Genomic DNA, 19,705 nt, shown 5'->3' with positions numbered 1-19,705 from the left:
AATAGCTAGAAAATCAGGAAAATGTGGATGAGTACTAGAAATAATAAAAGTTCAGAGAGAAGACCATGTGTGGGCTGGGGTAGATTTAAAACATAAAAAGCTCTGCCTGGGTAGCTCAGCTCGTTAGAGCATTGTTCAGATACACCAAGGCTGCAGGTTCAACCTCTAGTCAGGGCACATGCAAGAATCAACCAATGAATGCATAAATAAGTGGAACAGCACACTAATGTCTCTCTCTGTACCCCGCTCTTCCTCCCCTTGTTTCCCCTCCCTCTCTAAAAGAAATCAGTAAATTTTTTTAAAAAGTTTAAAAGCATTATCAAGGAAGAGAGCCCCAGGATGCTTCCCCCAACCTAGCCAGTAGTTATGTAGGTAGCTCATCTGTCTTGTCTGTGCTGGCAACTTTACCAACAGTATCTCCAGTTTCTAATTTTGAAGGGTGCGTTGAATAGTACTATCATCATGAAATATGTCCAAAACCAAGTTTCTCTATTCCTTCACGATTACAGCTTTATGTCAATGTCTCCACTGTTTTCTAGTTATTCAGACACAGAATTTTGGCTTTTAAAAAAAAAGTTATTTTCCTTATGAAGCCAGTGGCTGAGTCCAATTGACTTTACTTTTGAGGATGTTTCCTCCATCTCCTCTAACCTCTGGTAGCATCCTGGTTGAGACCCCCCTCACAGCTTGCCTGATTTCCTTGATTTCGATCTCTTACTCTTCCTGTTCATCTTGCATTCTATTGCTGAACATCGTATCCTTAGGCACTATTTTTTTTTCCTGCTGTTTGAGTGATTGAAAGCTGAATAAGGTCTGTGTTTCTTGCCATGTTCTGTGAACTCTGTGGTGTGGTTTTCAAGGACCTCCTTATTCTGCCCCAACCTGAACTGTCTGAGCTCTCCCAGCACATCTGTTCTGCCATAATTGGGTCTAGCACGCCACTTGTGGTTGTGAACTGGGCACATTTGTACCTGTCTGTATATTATCCCCGGGTTTCAGGACTTTCCTCTTCTCTTAACCACATCCTCCCATGTACAGCGCTCACATCAAATCTAACTACCCCCATAGGACCTTTGGTTACTCTGCTTCTGCATGGTGGCTCTTTTCCATACCTATATGCTCATTTGATCTGACCCTGCCATATAGCATGAAATTCTACAGTATATTGTCACGATTGTACCTGGTTATGTTTGATACATGCCAGTGGTCTTCCCAACCTGGGTAGAGGCGATGTTTCTTCTTCACACCCGTCACAGTGCTGAGCACACAGTGGACAATTACATAATGTAGATTGCCTGGTTGGGTTTTCCTATTAGTGTACTAATAAATATTCAGAATTAGGACTCCTGGAAGTCATTTCAGCAGCCCTTCTGCTTAAGTCACTTTAAGACATACTTACCAAGTGATTAAGCCTCTAATTTTGGGATATCTGATCCCCAGGGTTACCAATTTCATTTTAATAGTTAAAAACCTGATGTTTACATTGAGCTGAAATCTCTCCCACTTTAACTTTTATTCATTGGTTTTGATTCAGACTTTTTCCCCAGACGGTAGTGATGTCTGAAGACAGTGCTTATTCTATGATTCATTTCTACCAGCATTTTCAGCTATTTTTCATATGACAGGGAACCAAGTACCTTTACCATCCTGGTCATTCTCCTCTCAATGATGTAGATTTGACTATGTACCTCTTCAAGGTCATTTACTGAGTATAATATGCTAGATGTGGACTGATGTTCTTTAAACTGTAAAATATTATATTTTCATTAAAATGTACTGGAGACTACATTAGATTTTTGATAACCTATTGATTTTCATTAATTCAGCTAAATCTTTGAGTCTTTTTCACTTTTCATCTGTTTTTCTGTACTTAATTGTTTTGGGGGATATTTGGATGTAACATACAGAACTTTACATTTAAACCTGACCTTTTTTTTCATGTAAAGTTCACTTCATTATTTTTAGTCTTTAAAGGTTCTTTTGGATTCCAGCTTTTATTCTGCTGTATTAGCTCTGCAGCTCATCTTTTGGTCAGCTACACATATAATGATCATCCCACCTCATGTGTCCTAATAAAGACATTGAAAATATATTGAATGGACATAGACTCTCAAAGCACATTATAGGAGATTTCCCTTCAGGCTCATGGAGATTTAAAAATCTTGTCTACAGATTTATCGTGTACACTGTCAAATACTCACATGTTTTGATTTCAGAGATATTTCTCTGCTTTTATAGTCACCATCAAGAAGGAAAAATGTGGTTAGGCTGGTGAGATTTGATCAGTGACCTATTCCCTTTTGAGCAACCTATTTGATAATGTCTTAGAGTCTTGCATCGAACACAGCAAGCTTACACAGTTCATTCATGTGCTTTGTGACAGCCGTCTTTGTCCTGATTTAGAATACCCAAGCCATATGTTCCCATTACTGGTGTGTCACCTACTTTTCACAGATCTTTAGTCTTGACCCATCATGAAATTCTTCTGGTCCTTGAAATTCTTAGATAGTTCTCCTCCAAGGAGGAGAGAAAATAGAAGGAAAACATTCTATTGAGCAGTGTTGCCTTTCATTATCAGAGTTGTTGTGTTCAAGCATTAGAATTAAAGAGAAAGGGAGAGGCCATTCTGTCTGAGGATTGAGATGATAAAAGTGGTATTGAGGAATATTAGTTTTCCAGATGAGCTGCATATGAAAGATCAGGCGATACTAGGACCACAAGATAAAATCTTATGTTTTCATTACAAGATACTTTCTTTCTCTGTGCTTTAGTTTCTTCATTATAAAATGGGAATAGTAGTGTATCTGTCTCATAGGGTAGTTATGATAATTAAATAATACAATATGTATAAAGTGCTTAGACCAGTGCCCAGCACATAAGTGCTCTATATAAGTTACTATTTGTTGAATGTATGCAGCAATCACTATGAATATAAACATTTCTTAATGTGAAGGCTTGGTCAGTTGAATTCCATTGCCAAATCAGTTTTTAAAAAATATATTTTCTTTTCATAATTATAGTGGTTTTGTGAAGTATAACTACTAGTGCATTAAGTTCCTTGTCTATAAAATTAGGATAATGTCTACTTGGGTCTCTTAGTGATCACTTAGCTCTTCTGAGCCTGAGTTTTGTCATCTGAAAAATTGAGGGCATTTGGTTTTTCCTTTCCTAGGTCTAGAATGCTTTAGTTAGCATAATTTTGAATACTGGAAGGCACAAAAATTTTTAATGTATCCTTACGAGCTTCATGATTTAGAAGTGTGGTTAATTAGGATCCCTGGGTAGCAAACTCAGAGAAGTTTGCTTGCAAGAAATTTATTGGAAAGTGCTGTCAGGATCAAGCCCCGTGAGGGAATGAAGGAAGGAAGACTGAGCAAAGGGGAAAACTACACTCTGATGTGGTCACAACAAAGACTTGGAACTGAGTTGGCCCTTCAGAGTTCTCTGAATTTGGGGCAAGGGTGCTGGAACTTGATACCGCTGCATCAGCCATTCATTGGGTATATACTGTCCCAGAAGAAGCTATGACCTTAGAAGAAGTGGTTCTTGTAGGCCAAGGCCACCTCCTGGAGAGGGACTCAGCTGAAAGCTGTGGCATCCATCTCCCTTCATCTGGGGGAATGAATATTTCAGTGTTAGAGGGGGGAATCTGGACAGTACATCAAGGCATCCACCACAGGGGATACCTGTATTTTGCTGTGTATAATGTGCACCCATGTTTTTGGCCCAGACTGTCAGGGAAAAAAATATTTTGTTTTAATTTTTTCATTCTTTTTATTTATTTATTTATTTTTTAAATTAAATTTTTTTTTAATATTTAGAAACAAAATTGATTATTTTATTCCAGGGTAGTATTTTGCAGACATATCATTGTTACTTTCTAGAGTTACGCTTTTAATACATAAGGATAAATAAAAGAGTTAAATATATTTATATAGATATGGAATTAGTACTTCCCATGTATAATGCAGATCCTTATTTTTCCCTCAAAAATTTGGGCAAAAAGTGAGCATTATTCATGGCAGAATAGGGTAAAACTGAGCATCTTTGGGTCAGTTAAAATCAAAAGTGCAGAAGGATGCATTGATACATGAGGTAAACTTAAGATTTTGTTTTGGGAATTAACTGTTATTTTTTATATTCTCCATAGTATTATGCAGTTGCTTGGTGCATTTCCTTCACCGAGTGGTCCTGCCTCTCCTTGTAGTCTGGTGAATGAGACCACTTTGATTAAATACTCCAGGCTGCCAACTATAAACAAGCATAGCTTCCGGTACTTCGTCTTGGATAACAGTGTCATCCTGGCAATGCTGGAGCAGCCTCTTGGAAATGAACAGAGTAAGTTGCAGCACTTTGGACTTTCTCCACTGCTGAATCACCATGTTCATCAGTACTAGCAAGCTCTTTCCTCTAGGGGAGGAGAGACCGCAAATTCTAAGTAATTGTGCATTTGTCAAAAAGATGCCTGGCTGTGGGATAATAGCAAATGAAAAACAGGTCAGAAAATAGAATAGTATATAGAATCTTTTAGAGGCTCTTAATGTGCATCTGAAATACCAGAAAGGAGCTCTATAGTTTTATAAAACATTTATTTTAGTGGGCTATTTGGGGTTGTTTACTGTGTCTAAAAATCATTATTACTCTTCTTTTATTCTTGAACTTTGGATCCTGCCCCTCACTCCACTGTGTTCTATTTCAGTTACATGTGTCACCCAAACAGGTGGAAATTTGAAGAGTCATCTTTACCTTTCCTGTTTATTTCTGTTACTCGCTTATATATAACTGATTTCAAAGTTTTCACCTCCCCAGTGACTCTTTCCTTTCCTCTGTACCTCTCCCAATACATTCAAATGCAGGGCCTTGTTATTTCTTACCTAGATCATTGCCACGGTTTCCTACCTGGTCTAATACTCCGTCCAGTTCCAAAATTTGTTACCCATATCTCCATCCCACTTGCTGCTACCATTGTATTCATCCTCAGATACAGATCTGACCATGCCATTGCCCTTCTGAAAACCCTTCAGTGATTTTTCCTTTGACAGAACACTCCCTGTTTTCCTCTTCTTTCTCCCCCAAATATAAATCATCTCAAAGTACATGATTACCACTGTAACCAAGACTACTCAAAATACATTTTTTCCTGATGGTAATTGGAACCAGCCAGTATATAAAGGAAGCATGTTCTCAGAGAGACTGTTACTGTGAAAGGTGAAGGAAAGTGGAGGTTACAGAATCTAGGGGCATACAGGGACCCAGGGAGTCACTTAGTGTACAGTTCCCTCATTTACAGGTAAGGAAACTGAGACTCCAAAAGGACATGTGACCTATCTAGGGTTAAGTATGTGGTATGACTAGGACTAGAATCCAAATTTCCTGAACCTCACACTGTCCCTTTCCCTTATCATTGCCCTACAGTGGTAGGATTTTCTCAGTAACTAAAGACTTGCCTTGTTACCTTTGCAAAGGTGAATAGGGTCTTAGAGTCCCGTGCAAATTCTGTTGAGAATACGTAAATAGGACCTCATAAACCCATAAAAATGAAAGTGAGACGTTTTCCTGAAGTTCAGGGATAAATGAATATCATCACAGGTTTCGAGTTGTGCTAAGACACAGTGACTTTAGTAGGAAATATAAAGGGCCTTTCGTCATTGCCCAGCTCCAGAAGTGCTAGTCACAAGTCTTGCTTGCAGGCAGGCACCTCTTCTCTCCCCCAGACCTAGGGCTTGCTTGACTCTCTGCCCTCTCTTGTGCCCATTATTGTTATGCTTCTTGCCTCCTGCTCCCAAGCCACCTTCTAAGGAGTCTGCAAAATCCCAGCATCCCCTCTGCTTTTCCTGGTCTTTTTAGGACTCTCTTACTCTCATTTCAAGCAGTTACATTTCATCAAAGTCTACCAGAAATATAGAACAATTGGGATTTACAAGAATTACAGGGACATTTTAATAGTTTATTGTAATAGTTAATAGAGGAAATGAGAGAGAATTTCGACAATTTTGACTCCCACACTGGAGACTGAGAAAGGAAATAAAAAGGATCTGGGTCGCTTAAGTCCATCCTGAGTTCTTTACTCGCCTTTTCCCGCCGCCAGGCTTCTGCTGGGATGGAGCAGTGGTACACGAAGGCATGGGTGAACGCAGCAACGCTGCGAGCACCCGGTCTGTCTGCCTCTGCTCGGGTCATTCCACCTTTGGAAGTTAAGGGCATTGGCCGGGACAGTGTTTCCCAAAAATGTGTGTTTGTGCCATTGGAGGTGTGTGAGGTGATACTAGTCAATGTATTGTTAGTAGACATTTTATGTATTTTTAAATGTGTTAAAAAAAATAATTAGCACACCAAAATTATGTTTTTCCATTTAATGTAGAGATATACAATTTCCTTTTAAATTAAATTTAAGTTTAAAAAAAGGAAAGAAAGTGGTTCTTATAAAGTAAGACTACATGGGTATGACAGAAACCACAGAGGTGGTACACAAAGGATGAAAGTTTGGGAAACACTGTTTTAGGGCTTTATTAGAAGCTCTGCAGTTGATAACCGGTGTATTTTAAATGGTTGTCTGAAATAAAACTTTTACACCATTTTATTCTAGATGATTTTTTCCCCTCTGTCACTGTGCTGGTCCGGGGAATGTCTGGAAGACTTGCTTGGGCACAACAGCTTTGCCTTTTACCCAGAGGAGCAAAAGCAAATCAGAAGGTATCCATCAGAAGTTACAGGGAAGTGACTAGGAGTGAGTGTGTGGATACTTGTGTGTGCATGTGTGCACCCTATGATTTAAAGGTTTAAAAAGTTCCAACAAAAGCCACAGAAAAAATTCATAAATATTTTTGACCCTAGCCAGGGTTTTAGGGGCTTCACATCAGAATCGTCTTAGGAGCCTAGAATTCTAGATTCACTAATTACTCTTTCAGCACATCTTCAAGGCAGGTATAGTTTCAAAAAGCTTTCCAGGTGATTCTGACATTTACTATGATTAAGAACTAGTATCTGATCTATTGCCCCATTTTTTTTAAGACAGTGTTAAATTAATATAACAAAACTCAGCTGTATGCCCTATATGAAAAGATTTTGGCTAGACCTTTGATCTCTCTGGTAACAGGTCTTGTTTCAGATGATTTATTCTTACATAATTGGTAATATGCTCTATAATTTTCTCAGTATGCTGCATAATTTAATGAAATCTTTGGGGTGGCACAGTTTATTTTCTTTATATCATTTGTAATTTTGTGAATATAATTTGCTTATGGAAGAAAGTTGGAAAATTCAGATAATAAAGATGAAATTTTAAATCACCTGTACTCTCACTCTCTAAAAATAGATAGCTACTGTCAATATTTTAGTGGATTTTCCTTCCAGTCTTTTTTTCCTCTCTGTATATAACAACACTTAAGTAGACTTTTGAGTCATTTTTACACTGCTCTTTTTACTTAATCATTGTAAGTTTTTACTTTTGTTAGTAAAAATTCTTTAAAATACGACAATAAAATTTCACCAGCATTTAAACCCTGGCTGGTATGGCTCAGTGGATTGAGCACCAGCCTGTGAATCAGAAGGCCGCTGGTTTGATTCCCAGTGTAGTGCACGTGCATGGGTTGCGGACCAGGTCCCCGGTTGGGGCATGCGAGAGGCAGCCAGTCAATGTTTCTCTCACACATTGCTCTCCCTCTTTTTCTCCTTCCCTTCCCCTCTCTCTAAAAATAAATAAATACAATTTTAAAAAATAATTTCACCAGCATTTAAGAGAGTCACTCACAATTAAGAGTGTGTGTCTAAAACCATGTAACATCTTAGATGCCTGTGCTGGGTGAGCTGTGTTTATGTCTCTGTGAGGAGCACACCCCCATTTTCTCTTGGTGGCCTCATCCAGATCACGTCCTGTCACTAGTGCTCTAAGCCACTGAGCATTAGGGACTGAGAAAGAAGGAAATTAGGAAAGGAACTGAAATTTGTTGATAGTTTAATGTGTACTATATACATTTTTATTTAATCCTTACAGCATTCTTGTGATGGGTTATTTCCACTTTTTAGGTGCAAAAACAGAAGTCTCATAGCTTATATATGTTAAAAGCAGGGATTTGAAGCTATGAAGACCTAGGTTTGGTGCTTATACTCTCAGTTAAGCCATATTATGGTTCTAATTGAGCTCCCTATCTAGATATGCCCAGTGGACCTGAGCTTGTACTTTATTCTATGGAATGATTTGAGAGCCGTTGGGAAAGAAGAAAGTTTCAATGTTAAGCTTTGAAATGCCTTACCCATTGGCTTCCCACTGAATATGGGAGATTCAGGCCTGGGGGCAGTAGAGGTCCACAATCCATGTCACAAAATCTATAATAATTTGATGAATAATCTTATAATATATAATAGAGTACACTGGTACACAGGCTGTTTACCTTTACTGTTAGCAGTAGTATTTGCAGATTCTTACTGAGTTTCTGTGTTACGTAATCCTAGAAAAACATAGGAATCTAAGAGACCAGGGAAATACATGTCATTACAGATGGTACAAAATGTAATAAACATAGTTTATTTTTAAACTATTTTTGTTTTAACAGCTTTTTGTGCCTGAACCTCGTCCAGTTCCTAAAAATGATGTTGGATTTAAATATACTGTGAAACATCGACCATTTCCTGAAGAGGTGGATAAGATTCCTTTTGTGAAAGCAGATCTGAGCATTCCAGATTTGCATGAAATCGTTACTGAAGAAGTAAGATAAATTATTGTCAGCTGTTGTTAAGGGAATGACTGTAAACTTTCTTAAACAACTTCCATGATTAAGACACTGTTTTGTTTTGTTTTTTAGTATTAAAAGACTTGGAGGTGACTCATAAGATGACTTGGATTTCTGTCATCCAGGAGGTTAGATAGTAAGACAAGTATAGATCGTGGCTGATTGAAGGGAGCTGGATGGACCTTAGAGAGCGGTCCCTGGGATGCTTGGGCTGGCGCATGGTAGGGTTCAGTAGTGGTGACATGGTCAGACTCCCATGGAGGGTGTTTGGAGAAAGGAGACCAGTTCAGAGACTATTACGACATTCTAGGCAGGAGAAAGGAAAGACTACCTCACTGATAGTGGCAGTTAAAAATATCGGTGTATTGCAGAGGTAGATCCAAGCTGTCTTGGATTGATGAGCAAAGCCAGAGAAGAAAAGAGCCAGGGAACTTTAGATTTGGAACTTGAGTTATGAAGAAGATATTGGTGCCATTTATAGAAATCTGGATGTTAGGAAGAAGACAGATTTGGGAAGACAGGAAAAATTTATTTGATTTTAGATTGAGATAATGAGATTAAGTAATTGGTATCTTAGATCAAGGGAGAAGAAATGGAAGTGAGGAATAGGGTATGTCAGGGCATGAGAGAATACAAGGGCAGGAATGGAGGCTGCCTGCCTTATCAACTAGGGAGATTAGGAAGAAGGAGCACTGAGGAGAGGCCCCCGGATTTTGGCATGAAGTTGTAGCTGCCCTTTGAGAATAGGTTAAAAGGAGTTATCAAAGGCTGGGGCAGAATCCCAGGAGCCGGGGAGTGAATGGTTAATGAGAGGCAGTACCTGTAAAGTATACTGTTGGTAGTAAAGGGAAGGGTGCAGGGTTGCTGAAGCATGAGGAAATAGCCTGGCTAAGAGAAAGCAAGGCAAGTTTTTTTCTTCTTTTCTTTTTTAATTCAAGGGTGGGATATGCACTTGTTTAGAGGTTTAAAGAAGGAACCAGTGGAGGTCTGTACCTGCTAATACTGTAAGGTGGGCCAGGGAAATGGTGAATAGAGTAAGGCTCTGGAAGCAGTAGGGTCAAGAGTCTATATGATCGTGTCTAGAAAAGGGATACTGCTGGTAAGATAGGAAAGGAGGAGAGAGTAATAAAGGTTCAGAGACATTTAGAGGTGGAAAGGAGGGACATTGAAGGAGCTTATGTAAATTTTAATCTTAGTTCTAGCAATGAAATAGGGAATCAAAGATGGCTCTTCAAATTGCCAGGCAGCCCAGCCAAGGTTAAGTAGCGTTGTTTGTAATGAAGTCACTTACTCTGCCGACTTTCATCAACAGTCCTTGGGATCTGGAGGCATATGTAAAAGGTTTGAGTGGTGTGGAGACTGACAGGGCTGGCAAGTAGTGCCCTGTCAGGCAAGTGTGGAAAAATGAGAGAGAACAAGGCTATTTATATGCGTAGGAAAAGGTATTAAGATGTTATATTTGGGGGTTTAGGCTTGTTTGGGAAGTAGATGAAGCCAGAAGGATGTTAATGGCCTGGGAAACTGTGGGGAGGGGTTGGATACCTCGCAGTGATGGAAGGTGAAGTGTGAGAGAACTGCAGGAAAGGGATTATGATTAGAGAAGGGAATGTCAGAACTGTAGCTCTTGAAAGTACAGGACACCTGAGATATAAAAGTGTGCTTATGGATGGCCAAAGGTTACAAAGGTTGAGCAGGTTATAGAGATACAGGGTGGGGCAAAAGTAGGTTTATAGCTGTGAGTACATGAAACACAGTTTATTCTTGTATTATTATTTAGTAATTATTGTATTATTTTCCATATGAGCATCTATAAACCTACTTTTGCCCCAACCTGTATAAGCCAGGTTGTTAGAAGGATCATTACCTACTAAAGAGGATGGAATTTTAAACTAGCCTTGATCGGAAGGAAAGTGTAGGGGTCGGGGGATACTCAGAGTATAGTGGAGTAATCCATATGGATAAGGACTTCAAAAGATGAGGGGTCACTGTAGGATGAAGACGGACAGTGGTCTGGAAGGGGAATGAGAACAAAAACTCTGCCCCCTTTCTTGAAAGGAAGCAGAGACAATGATTTCATTTACAGGGTGGAGGTGAAGGAGCAATTCTTGAGGCTGTAGGGGGGTTTCTATGGTACTTTTTTAATCTTGAAATATGTCTGTATTGAATTGAAACTCGGTGTTGAACCCTGAAAGTTATCTTCATTTACTTTGTTGCTTGTGGCTTTATTTTTATTTTAAAATCAAGAATGGTCCTATTCCTTTTATAATAGTTCCAAGAGATTAAATATTTGGTTTATTTTAGTTAGAAGAGAGACATGAAAAATTAAGGAATGGCATGGCTCAGCAGATTGCTTATGAAATACACCTTGAACAACAAAGTGAGGAAGAACTGCAGAAGAGAAGTTTTCCTGATCCAATTACAGATTGTAAGCCTCCGCCTCCTGCCCAGGAATTCCAAACAGCACGCCTTTTCCTTTCACACTTTGGATTTTTGTCCTTAGAGGCATTGAAGGTAATTTCCTAAAATTTTATGAATAAATATATTTATAAAGTAACATTGAGGTGATGATAGCCAAAACATTTTTAAGAGAATAAAAACAATTTAAAAAAAAGAAACAGGTTAAATCTTACCGTGCATGCAAATAAATGAAATTCTGTGGGTGCTATAGATTACACTCTATGAGTCCAAGACAGCTTGTCCCATGAGTGCTTTTGGAGTTCTGTGTAAGGGGACCTCTTTGATAATACACCCAGCTGTGAATTTTCTAGGGTAATGTGGGACCCATATCACGTACACTGCAGATAATTAGAAAAAGAATCCTAAAAATCTTTTCCTAGTAAAATTTATTACTAAAAGGATGGGCTACAGTTGACTCTGCTCTTTCATACCATTTTAAGAAGGAACAAGTAATTGTAAGCCAAGCATTTCCTATGTTGTGCATTTCCTAAAATCAGACTGTCCAAGTTTATGTCCTGGCAACATTACTTGCCAGCCCTGTGGTCTTGGGCAAATTGCCCGACTTCTCTGAGTCTAAGCTCCTTATCTACAAAATGGGGATGACAAAAGTATCCATCTCATTGTGATTATGTAAGATGCTTCATGTAGTGGTTAACACAAAGCCAGCCAGCCTGTAAGGTAAATATTGTCATAATTCTTAATTCTGGTATCCTTAAAACAATTTCACAAGGGAAATCATGCTATCCTGTTTTACAGATGTGGAAACAGAGGCTCAAAATGTGAAATAGCTTGCCTGTGGTGGATTTGGGGTTTTGTGCCAGGGCCTGTTTGTTTCGAAAAGCACAACTGAACATTTCTGAGCAAGAAGTTGCTTATTGCACAACTTGTCCTTTTCCCTTACTCCCTAGCAGCTACTTGGTTAAAGGCCATTTAACATTTTAGCAAACCAGGGGGAACTTTGTGTCTGATTTTGGATTTCAGTATGTAGATGGAAAGTATCTTATGTTGTAGAAAAATGAGTTGTTGATGGGGAGTATGAACATAAAAACTTTTGAAGTGCAGAAGAAAAGAGAAGGAAGGAAAATGACGAGAAATACAGTGGCAAATACAGAAGGCAAGGAACAGAAAGATACAACCTACAAATGATTAGTGATATTCCTCATGAAGAAAATTGAACAGAGTCAAAGCAATAATAAAAATATACTAGGAGAAAATTATTACAGCCTGTGGACTGAAGGGATACAAAAAGATTCCTGATAATACTGTCTCTGAGATTGTAATTATCCATTCATGTTACCTATTTTAATTAAAATTTTTAAGCTTTCAAGAAAATAATTTCCATGCTTTGCCATCTATATCAGAACTAAATCTATATAAGGAAGCCAGAAAGTTAACTGGTTTATTTTATGAACCTCAGCATATTTCTAATCACTTAAACCTGATAGCACATGCATACAGAAATGTATAAACCAGCCTTACTTAGGAATATATTGTACAAAAAGATGTACAAAGTACTAAGGAGAATGCTGGTAAAACTGAATTCAGTAGCATGTTAAGCAAGTTACTTTACACAACCAAGTAAGGTTTATCACAGGACCTCAAGGAGTGTTAATTATTGGTAAATATTAATAAATCTATTTAAAAATTAATTTGATTGTAATAGTAGATCAGTGAAACAGTAAGTCAGTAAGGTAGATCTCTCCTAAGTGGTAGCCCAGGAGAAACTCTTTAAGTACCCTTGGATGATATCAGGCACAGGGTATTGACCTTGAGCGCTATTTATCACTGAGAATTTTTTAGTCAATGAAATTTTTAAACTTTAGAGTAATTGTAGACTAATAGAAAGTTGTTTAAAAAAAAGAAAAGTACAGAAAAGTTCTCCCAGTTATCTTATACAACAATAGTTAGAATATCAAAACCAGGAAAGTCAATGAAATATTAAACTAAATAAGGGGTAAAAACTATTGAAAGAAGACAGTTCATAAGTAACATGACTTTTAATTAGACAACCACAAGAGAATCAGTAAATGTTTAAATAAGAGTTAAGATCACCGCACAAAGCAGTAATTAATAACGATAGCTATAATATCCAGTTAAAAATAAAATGCAAAAGCGCCCATTTACAGCTGTTGATATTGGCAAAGGTTACCCTAACAAACTGTACAAGACCTAGAAGAAAAAATTTAAGAAGTCAGGAGAAATAAGATATGTGCATGTGATGTTCCTGGATTAGAATATAATCCAGGAGAACAAACTAATGATATAGCTTACTTAAAAAGAATTTGGATTCTTTGCCCTACAAGGTATATTACAGTATGCTACTGCTCCACAATTCCTTAAGCATGGTTTCAAAGTAACTGAGGACCAGAAGCTTTTTGGGGGGTATATCTGTAGCAGATTCACTTAGTGGCAAAATCTGATCTGAATTGGCCCGAGCCTATTTGTAGTCTACTTATTTCACTTAGTGTGACTACTCTTCTGTCTGACTGCAGAAATATTATTTTAATCTTCGGTTAAAGGGTGCCACCCCAGCCCTCGCTAGAAGTATTAGGTAATAAACTAGAAGAACACCAAGCTTACAGTTCTTGCTAATGTAGAAAAGAGTAATACTTGCTGTCTCTGGAGGATGCTTTCCTGAAAAATACCGTGGATGACAAAATACCATGGCTACCATTATTGGGCAAGATGAGGATCTCAAAGAAGATAGGAAGTTGGAGGGGGGGGAGGGACAAGACAGCCTGGCTGGTGTGGCTCAGTGGATTGAGTGCCAGCCTGCGAACCAAGGGGTCGCTGGTTTGATTCCTAGTCAGGGCACATGCCTGGGTTGTGGACCAGGTCCCCAGTAGGGGGTCCACAAGAGGCAAACAAACACTGAGGTTTCTCTCCCCCTCTCTCTCCCTCCCTTTCCCTCTGTCTAAAAATAAATAAATAAAATCTTAAAAAAAAAAAAAAGACAAAAAATGCATTTAAAAAGTAATAGACTTTATTTTTAAAAACATTTTTAGGTTTACTGAACAATTGAACAAAAAGTATAGAGAACTCCCATGTTACAGCACACCTGCCCCCACAGTTTCTTATTAACATTTTGTATTGGTGTGGTACATTTGTGTCAATCGATGAACAAATATTCATGCATTATTAACTGAAGTTCATAGTTTACATTAGAGTTCACTCTTTATGTACATTCTGTGGGTTTTGACAAATGTATAGTAATGTGTCCACCATTACAGTATTATACAGAATAGGTTCACTGCCCTAAAAATCCACTGTATTCTGCCTATTCATGTCTTCCTTCTCACCTCCCCCAACTCCTGGCAACCACTGATCTTTTTACTGTTGCCACAGTTTTGTTTTTTCCAGAATGTCATGTAGCTAGAATCATACAGTTTGTAGTGTTTTCAGATTGGCTTTTTTTCACTCATCTATATTCCATTATATGGATATATTACAGTTTTTCCATTCACTTACCGCAGCGATTTTCAACTGTTTTCATCTCATGGCACACATAAACTAATTACTAAAATTCTGCAGCACACACTTAGAAATATATTTTTTGCCAATTTAACAAAAAGAATAGGTATAATTTTGATTCATTCACACTGGATGGTTATTGTTGTTTTGGCTATTGTTGTTTTTTTATTTGACAATCTAAGGGAAAAGAGGTTAGTGCCTCTAAGTAATTGGGTACTGCAAGTTTTAAAAATTCTTGAGGCACACTGGTTAAAAATCCCCGACTTCCAGAAAGCCATCTTGGTTCTAAGTTTGACAATTGTAAATAAAGCTGCAATAAACATTTGTGTTTTTTTTGTTATACATAGTTTATCATTTGGAGAAATAAGTACCAAGGTGTGCAATTGCCATTTTATGTGGTAAGACTGTGTTTAGCTTTGCAAGAAACGGCCCAACTGTCTTCTAAAGTTTCTGTACCATTTTGCATTTCTACTCGCAATAAATGAGGAAAGAAGTGTATTAAAATTTTTTCTAGAAAACATGATATAGAGAAAATAGGATCCAAAATTAAATACATAATATGATCTCAATCGTCTTCTTTTTAAAGAAAGACGAAAGAACTGGAAGACAGTACACAAGAATGTTAAATTGTTTCTTTTAAGAGTATGCTTGTGCTTTTTCCTGCTACTTTGTAAGTTTATACTTAGTATTTATTAAATCATGAGCAAGCATTGCTTTTATAATAAGTGAAAATAAATAATTTTTCCTTTCTTCCTTTGGTGGTAGGAACCTGCAAATAGTCGTCTACCTCCTCACCTTATTGCACTTGACTCCACAATACCTGGGTTTTTTGATGACATTGGGTATCTGGATCTCTTGCCATGTCGTCCTTTTGACACAGTTTTTATTTTCTATATGAAACCAGGTCAGAAAACAAACCAGGAGGTAAGATTTTTGAATTTGGGGGTGGGTAATTTTTATGCTTATAAATAAAATATTTTATATGGTTTATACTTAACCATGGTAGAAGATGAGTTATACTTGATGCTTAAAGCCTTGTGAACCAGTTCAGAAACTGAATTAATGAAAACCATGATGCTTGAAGTCTTGAGCCTTGACTCTCAATGGATTGATTTATAGTAGAGCTATATAGCATGTCTTTCTTCCTTTCAAGGAATTCAGATTCATAAGACAAACTTGCCACAAAAAGCTAACGCTAGGCCTGATTGCTTAAGAAGAGTAAAACAACACACCAGATATTTAGTGAACATCTTCCCTGTGGCTCATTTTGCCAGGGTATAGATGTGATTCATAACCCTTTCTCGTAAGGAGCTCATCTTCCAGGTAATTTCACAAGCAAATAATTTCAGTGGAGGCATGAATAGTTTGCAGTGGGGAAAATAACAGCTAAAAATAGAGGATAAAAACAGAAAACTAAGTAAAATAGTTGTGTACATGTAACAAAGCAACTAGGAGAAACATGAAGAAAACTACTATAAGATAGGTGAGAAGGAAAAATACAGCAAATGGCAGGCAGGAGATTTAAAGTATATGTTGGAAATGAATAGTAGAAACGTGGAATAGGTGGGAAGTTACCAACTGTGACCAGGAAAGGGCCAAAGGAAGATTTGTAAAATATAGTATGCAGCTGTGTAGGGTACTGCAACTATATGATCTTGGAATTTTACTGAAATCATTGTAAGACCATTAGCTAATCAAATTGAGCACGCCTTAAGAAATTTACCCAACTTACAAAATGTTTATACTAGAAGCACTGTTTCAAATTATTGGTGACCTACTAGAAAAGGAGATTGATTTATGAAAAAGTTCTTCTTATTTCATGTAATTGATTCTGTAAGTATTAAGTGTCTGCTATCAGCTAGGCACCAGGGTTATAGGCATGAACAAGCGCTGCAAGATTTCACTTCTCCCAGAACTACCGTTTAGAAGGAAAGATGATGATTAAATAAACCATCATAGCAAAGTGTGCTATTAAGAGGATGTTATAGGGGCCTAGCAGGAAAACCTAAACTGCTTTTAAGAAATTTGGAGGAAAAGACATTTAAGCTGGTGTTTGAAATATGCCTTGGCAATAGGTAAAAGTAAAAGCAGGTTGTTACTAACAAAGTGATAGCATATGTAAAGGCTCTGGAGGTAAGGGAGAGTTCTGTCTTCACAGAATTCGTGGAGGGTTCAATATGCTTGGCTCTTAGGAGAGTGTAGACTAGTGGTAGCCAGGCATGAGACTGGTGGACTCAGGTTTTTTGGGAGAACTTCAGTAGAATTGGAGTAATTCCGGTGGTTGGGGTTCTGCTTTGAAGGAAGTCTAATGCATGGTTTGTATGAAAATAATAGAGCCATTTTCTCTCATACTTGTAAAAGAAGACACAAACCCTTAAGGGAACTCTTAAATCACTTTAGTTTGCTTAGCTCTCTAGGGACTGAGGGTGACTAGGAAACTCTGAAGATTCTCTGAGGCCTCTTGTGTAATGGCTGAGACTTGCCGTCCCTAACCATAGGGTAGGTTTAGATTAATTTCCAGCAGCTGGCCAGTGTCCTTCAAGTTGAATTTGATTCACTTACTGCATCTTGACTAAGTTTTCAGAAAGCATTTATTTAAAAGTTTCACTTATGAATACAAATTTTAATTGGAAGAAAACTGGAACTGTCTGTCAAATCTGTTTCCTGGCGCTTGTAAGACTATGAAGGGATATGGGTAAACTAAATAAATACATTTCTAAGAAAAGTGTTTAAGAGATGATGTGTGTGACAGATGATGACCTGGCAGTGATGCCCAGTGTATTGAGAAGAAATAGATGTTAACATCTCATACTTTGATTTTTATCAGGCCTCCTGGTGATCTCAACATAGCTTCATTGTATGAACTACATCAGTAATAATATGTGGACTGGCTCATCAGTCTTTGTTGGGGTGGGGAGCTATTAAAAACAGTGATTCTAGGATCCTCCCCCTGCAGACTCTGATACAGAAAGTCGGCAGTGGACTTAGAGAATGTTAGGTTTAATGTTAGGTATATCATCCTCCCCAGCCCCCCGGTTTAATTTGTAGAGGATGCCACACTTATCTTCCTTTATCATAGGGTTTTCAGTAGCATTGGTATTGCTATTTTGGGCAAGATAATTCTTTGTTAAGGGAGCTGTCCTGTAAATAGGACATTTAGCAGCATCTTTGGCTTCTACTCACTAGATACCAGTAGCTTCCCACCAGTTGAGATAACAGATATGTCTCTAGGCTTTGCCAGGTGGCCCCTGGAGGGCAAACTCACCTCCTTGAGTTACCACTGTCTTAAAACAAGGGGCTTTGCTTTTGGGGGTGAAAAGCCCAGGTATTATATTTAGTACTTAGTAAAGAGGGGAGAGCCTTCTGGTCCTTCATTGATTTTTTCTGGAATGACTGCATTCTCTTCTTTGTACTAAGAGAAAGATGTCTTTATGTTCAGTTATTATACCTAATCTTCGTTGAATTTTCAATAGGTTTGTATTTCCAATAGCATTTGTCAAAGTTGATAATTAAATAATTACATACCTAGGTAATGTTTCTCACTCACCAGACAGTAACCTCTGTGGAGGCAGGGACATTGTGTTTTTTGTTTACTTTTAATAAACATGTCTGGTTTAATAATTGTTTTGCTAGGGAGGAAGCTAAGGGCAGTACTTGCATTATCTCACTTAATCTTCAGTCATTGTTATCCCCATTGTATAGGTGAAGAATCTGAAACAGTGGCTCAGCAAGGATTTGAACTCAAGTCAAAAACTCATGCATTTTTAACTACAAAAATACATTGCCAAGTTTATTCTGAGCTTAGGATTTGTCAGACATGTCAAAGCTAACCGATTTTTATGAAGATTCATTTCGATATGCTCTTGTTTCCTTTATTATAGCTGATGATTGGTATATATTTCAGATTTTAAAGAATGTGGAATCTTCCAGAAATGTTCAGCCACATTTCCTAGAATTTTTGCTCTCCCTTGGCTGGTCAGTAGATGTGGGCAGACATCCTGGTTGGACTGGACATGTTTCCACCAGTTGGTCTATTAACAGTTGCGATGATGGTGAAGGAACTGAGCAAGGTAAAACTCATAATGATGATTTGTTTTTTTCTTGTTTTGTTACTCTTAAGTCCCTCCCCCTTACTATGAGTTTGTAGTCTTATTTTAAAAAATTAACAAATAGAAGTGTATAAAGTTAAGTTTTCCTTCCCTAGTCCTAATCATCACAGGATTAATAGTTTGTATATTTTTACAGATATTTTTTGTGTATATGGGAGAAAATTATAAATAAGTAAATACATGTTACAAAAATACAGTTAATTAATATAAAATTCGTGGCCTAATTTTCACAAGGGTAGTAAGTTCCTCTTATCCTGTGAATAAACAAATTCCATTTTCTGTACCAATACTATAATAAATTTAGGTTATCTATAGCAAACAATTCAGTTTCCTAATAAGTGTATTTTGTCTAATAAATAGTTTTGTTTTACAGACTCTGTGGCTATCACTAAAAATTACTTTCTTGGGATATTCTATAAAAACCTTTGTAGTAAACAGCTGACTATCTCTGAGAGAGTCAGGCTCATCGCTACAAATCCTGAGGAACTCTAATGAGGATAGCAAGCACCAGTGCAAGTTTAAATTTAGACTTAAGACCTTTGCCCTGCCTGGCTAATGCTCTTTGTCCTGAGGGTTCTTGCAGTCATGGGAAAGTTAATGTTATCTCTTTTGCAGTGGGTAATGCTTGTGTCCAATGCTTTGAATTATCAGAGTTCTTCTTCAACATGATTATACTTTCTCAAGGTTTCCCATTAAATACCACTGTGACTTGTGGCCTGCAGGGTTTTTTTTTTTTTCTAATTTCAACCAACTTTGAATTAAATTATTTGGGGATATACTGTAATTTTAATTTCTACATATTCCTTAATATGTGCTTGAGTATATTTATAGACTAAATTCCCAAAAGTAGAATTGATACAGGATAGGCACGTTTTTCAATTTGATAAATATATCAGTTGGATGCTTATGGTTGCAAGTAACAGAAAACCTGACCCACAC

At 37.6% G+C, this 19,705-nt stretch overlaps 1 protein-coding gene across 6 annotated transcripts in view; it reads left to right on the top strand.

Annotated features, from left to right (window-relative positions):
- The window catches only part of RALGAPB (Ral GTPase activating protein non-catalytic subunit beta), an 84,715-nt gene that overhangs the window by 50,708 nt on the left and 14,302 nt on the right, over positions 1-19,705 (top strand). For all 6 annotated transcript variants that reach the window (XM_054573763.1, XM_054573762.1, XM_054573761.1 and 3 more), the window contains 6 exons: positions 4,151-4,338; positions 6,587-6,693; positions 8,553-8,705; positions 11,031-11,240; positions 15,423-15,581; positions 18,562-18,727. In XM_054573763.1, coding sequence (XP_054429738.1) covers positions 4,151-4,338; positions 6,587-6,693; positions 8,553-8,705; positions 11,031-11,240; positions 15,423-15,581; positions 18,562-18,727 — 983 coding nt within the window. The remainder of the gene's footprint in view (positions 1-4,150; positions 4,339-6,586; positions 6,694-8,552; positions 8,706-11,030; positions 11,241-15,422; positions 15,582-18,561; positions 18,728-19,705) is intronic.

Source organism: Pteronotus mesoamericanus, unplaced genomic scaffold, assembly GCF_021234165.1.
Source record: "Pteronotus mesoamericanus isolate MK-2021 breed Mesoamerican mustached bat unplaced genomic scaffold, CSHL_Meso_final contig_25, whole genome shotgun sequence".
In the NCBI taxonomy this organism is placed as follows: Eukaryota; Metazoa; Chordata; class Mammalia; order Chiroptera; family Mormoopidae; genus Pteronotus; species Pteronotus mesoamericanus.
This window is presented reverse-complemented; position numbering and strand designations above follow the sequence as displayed.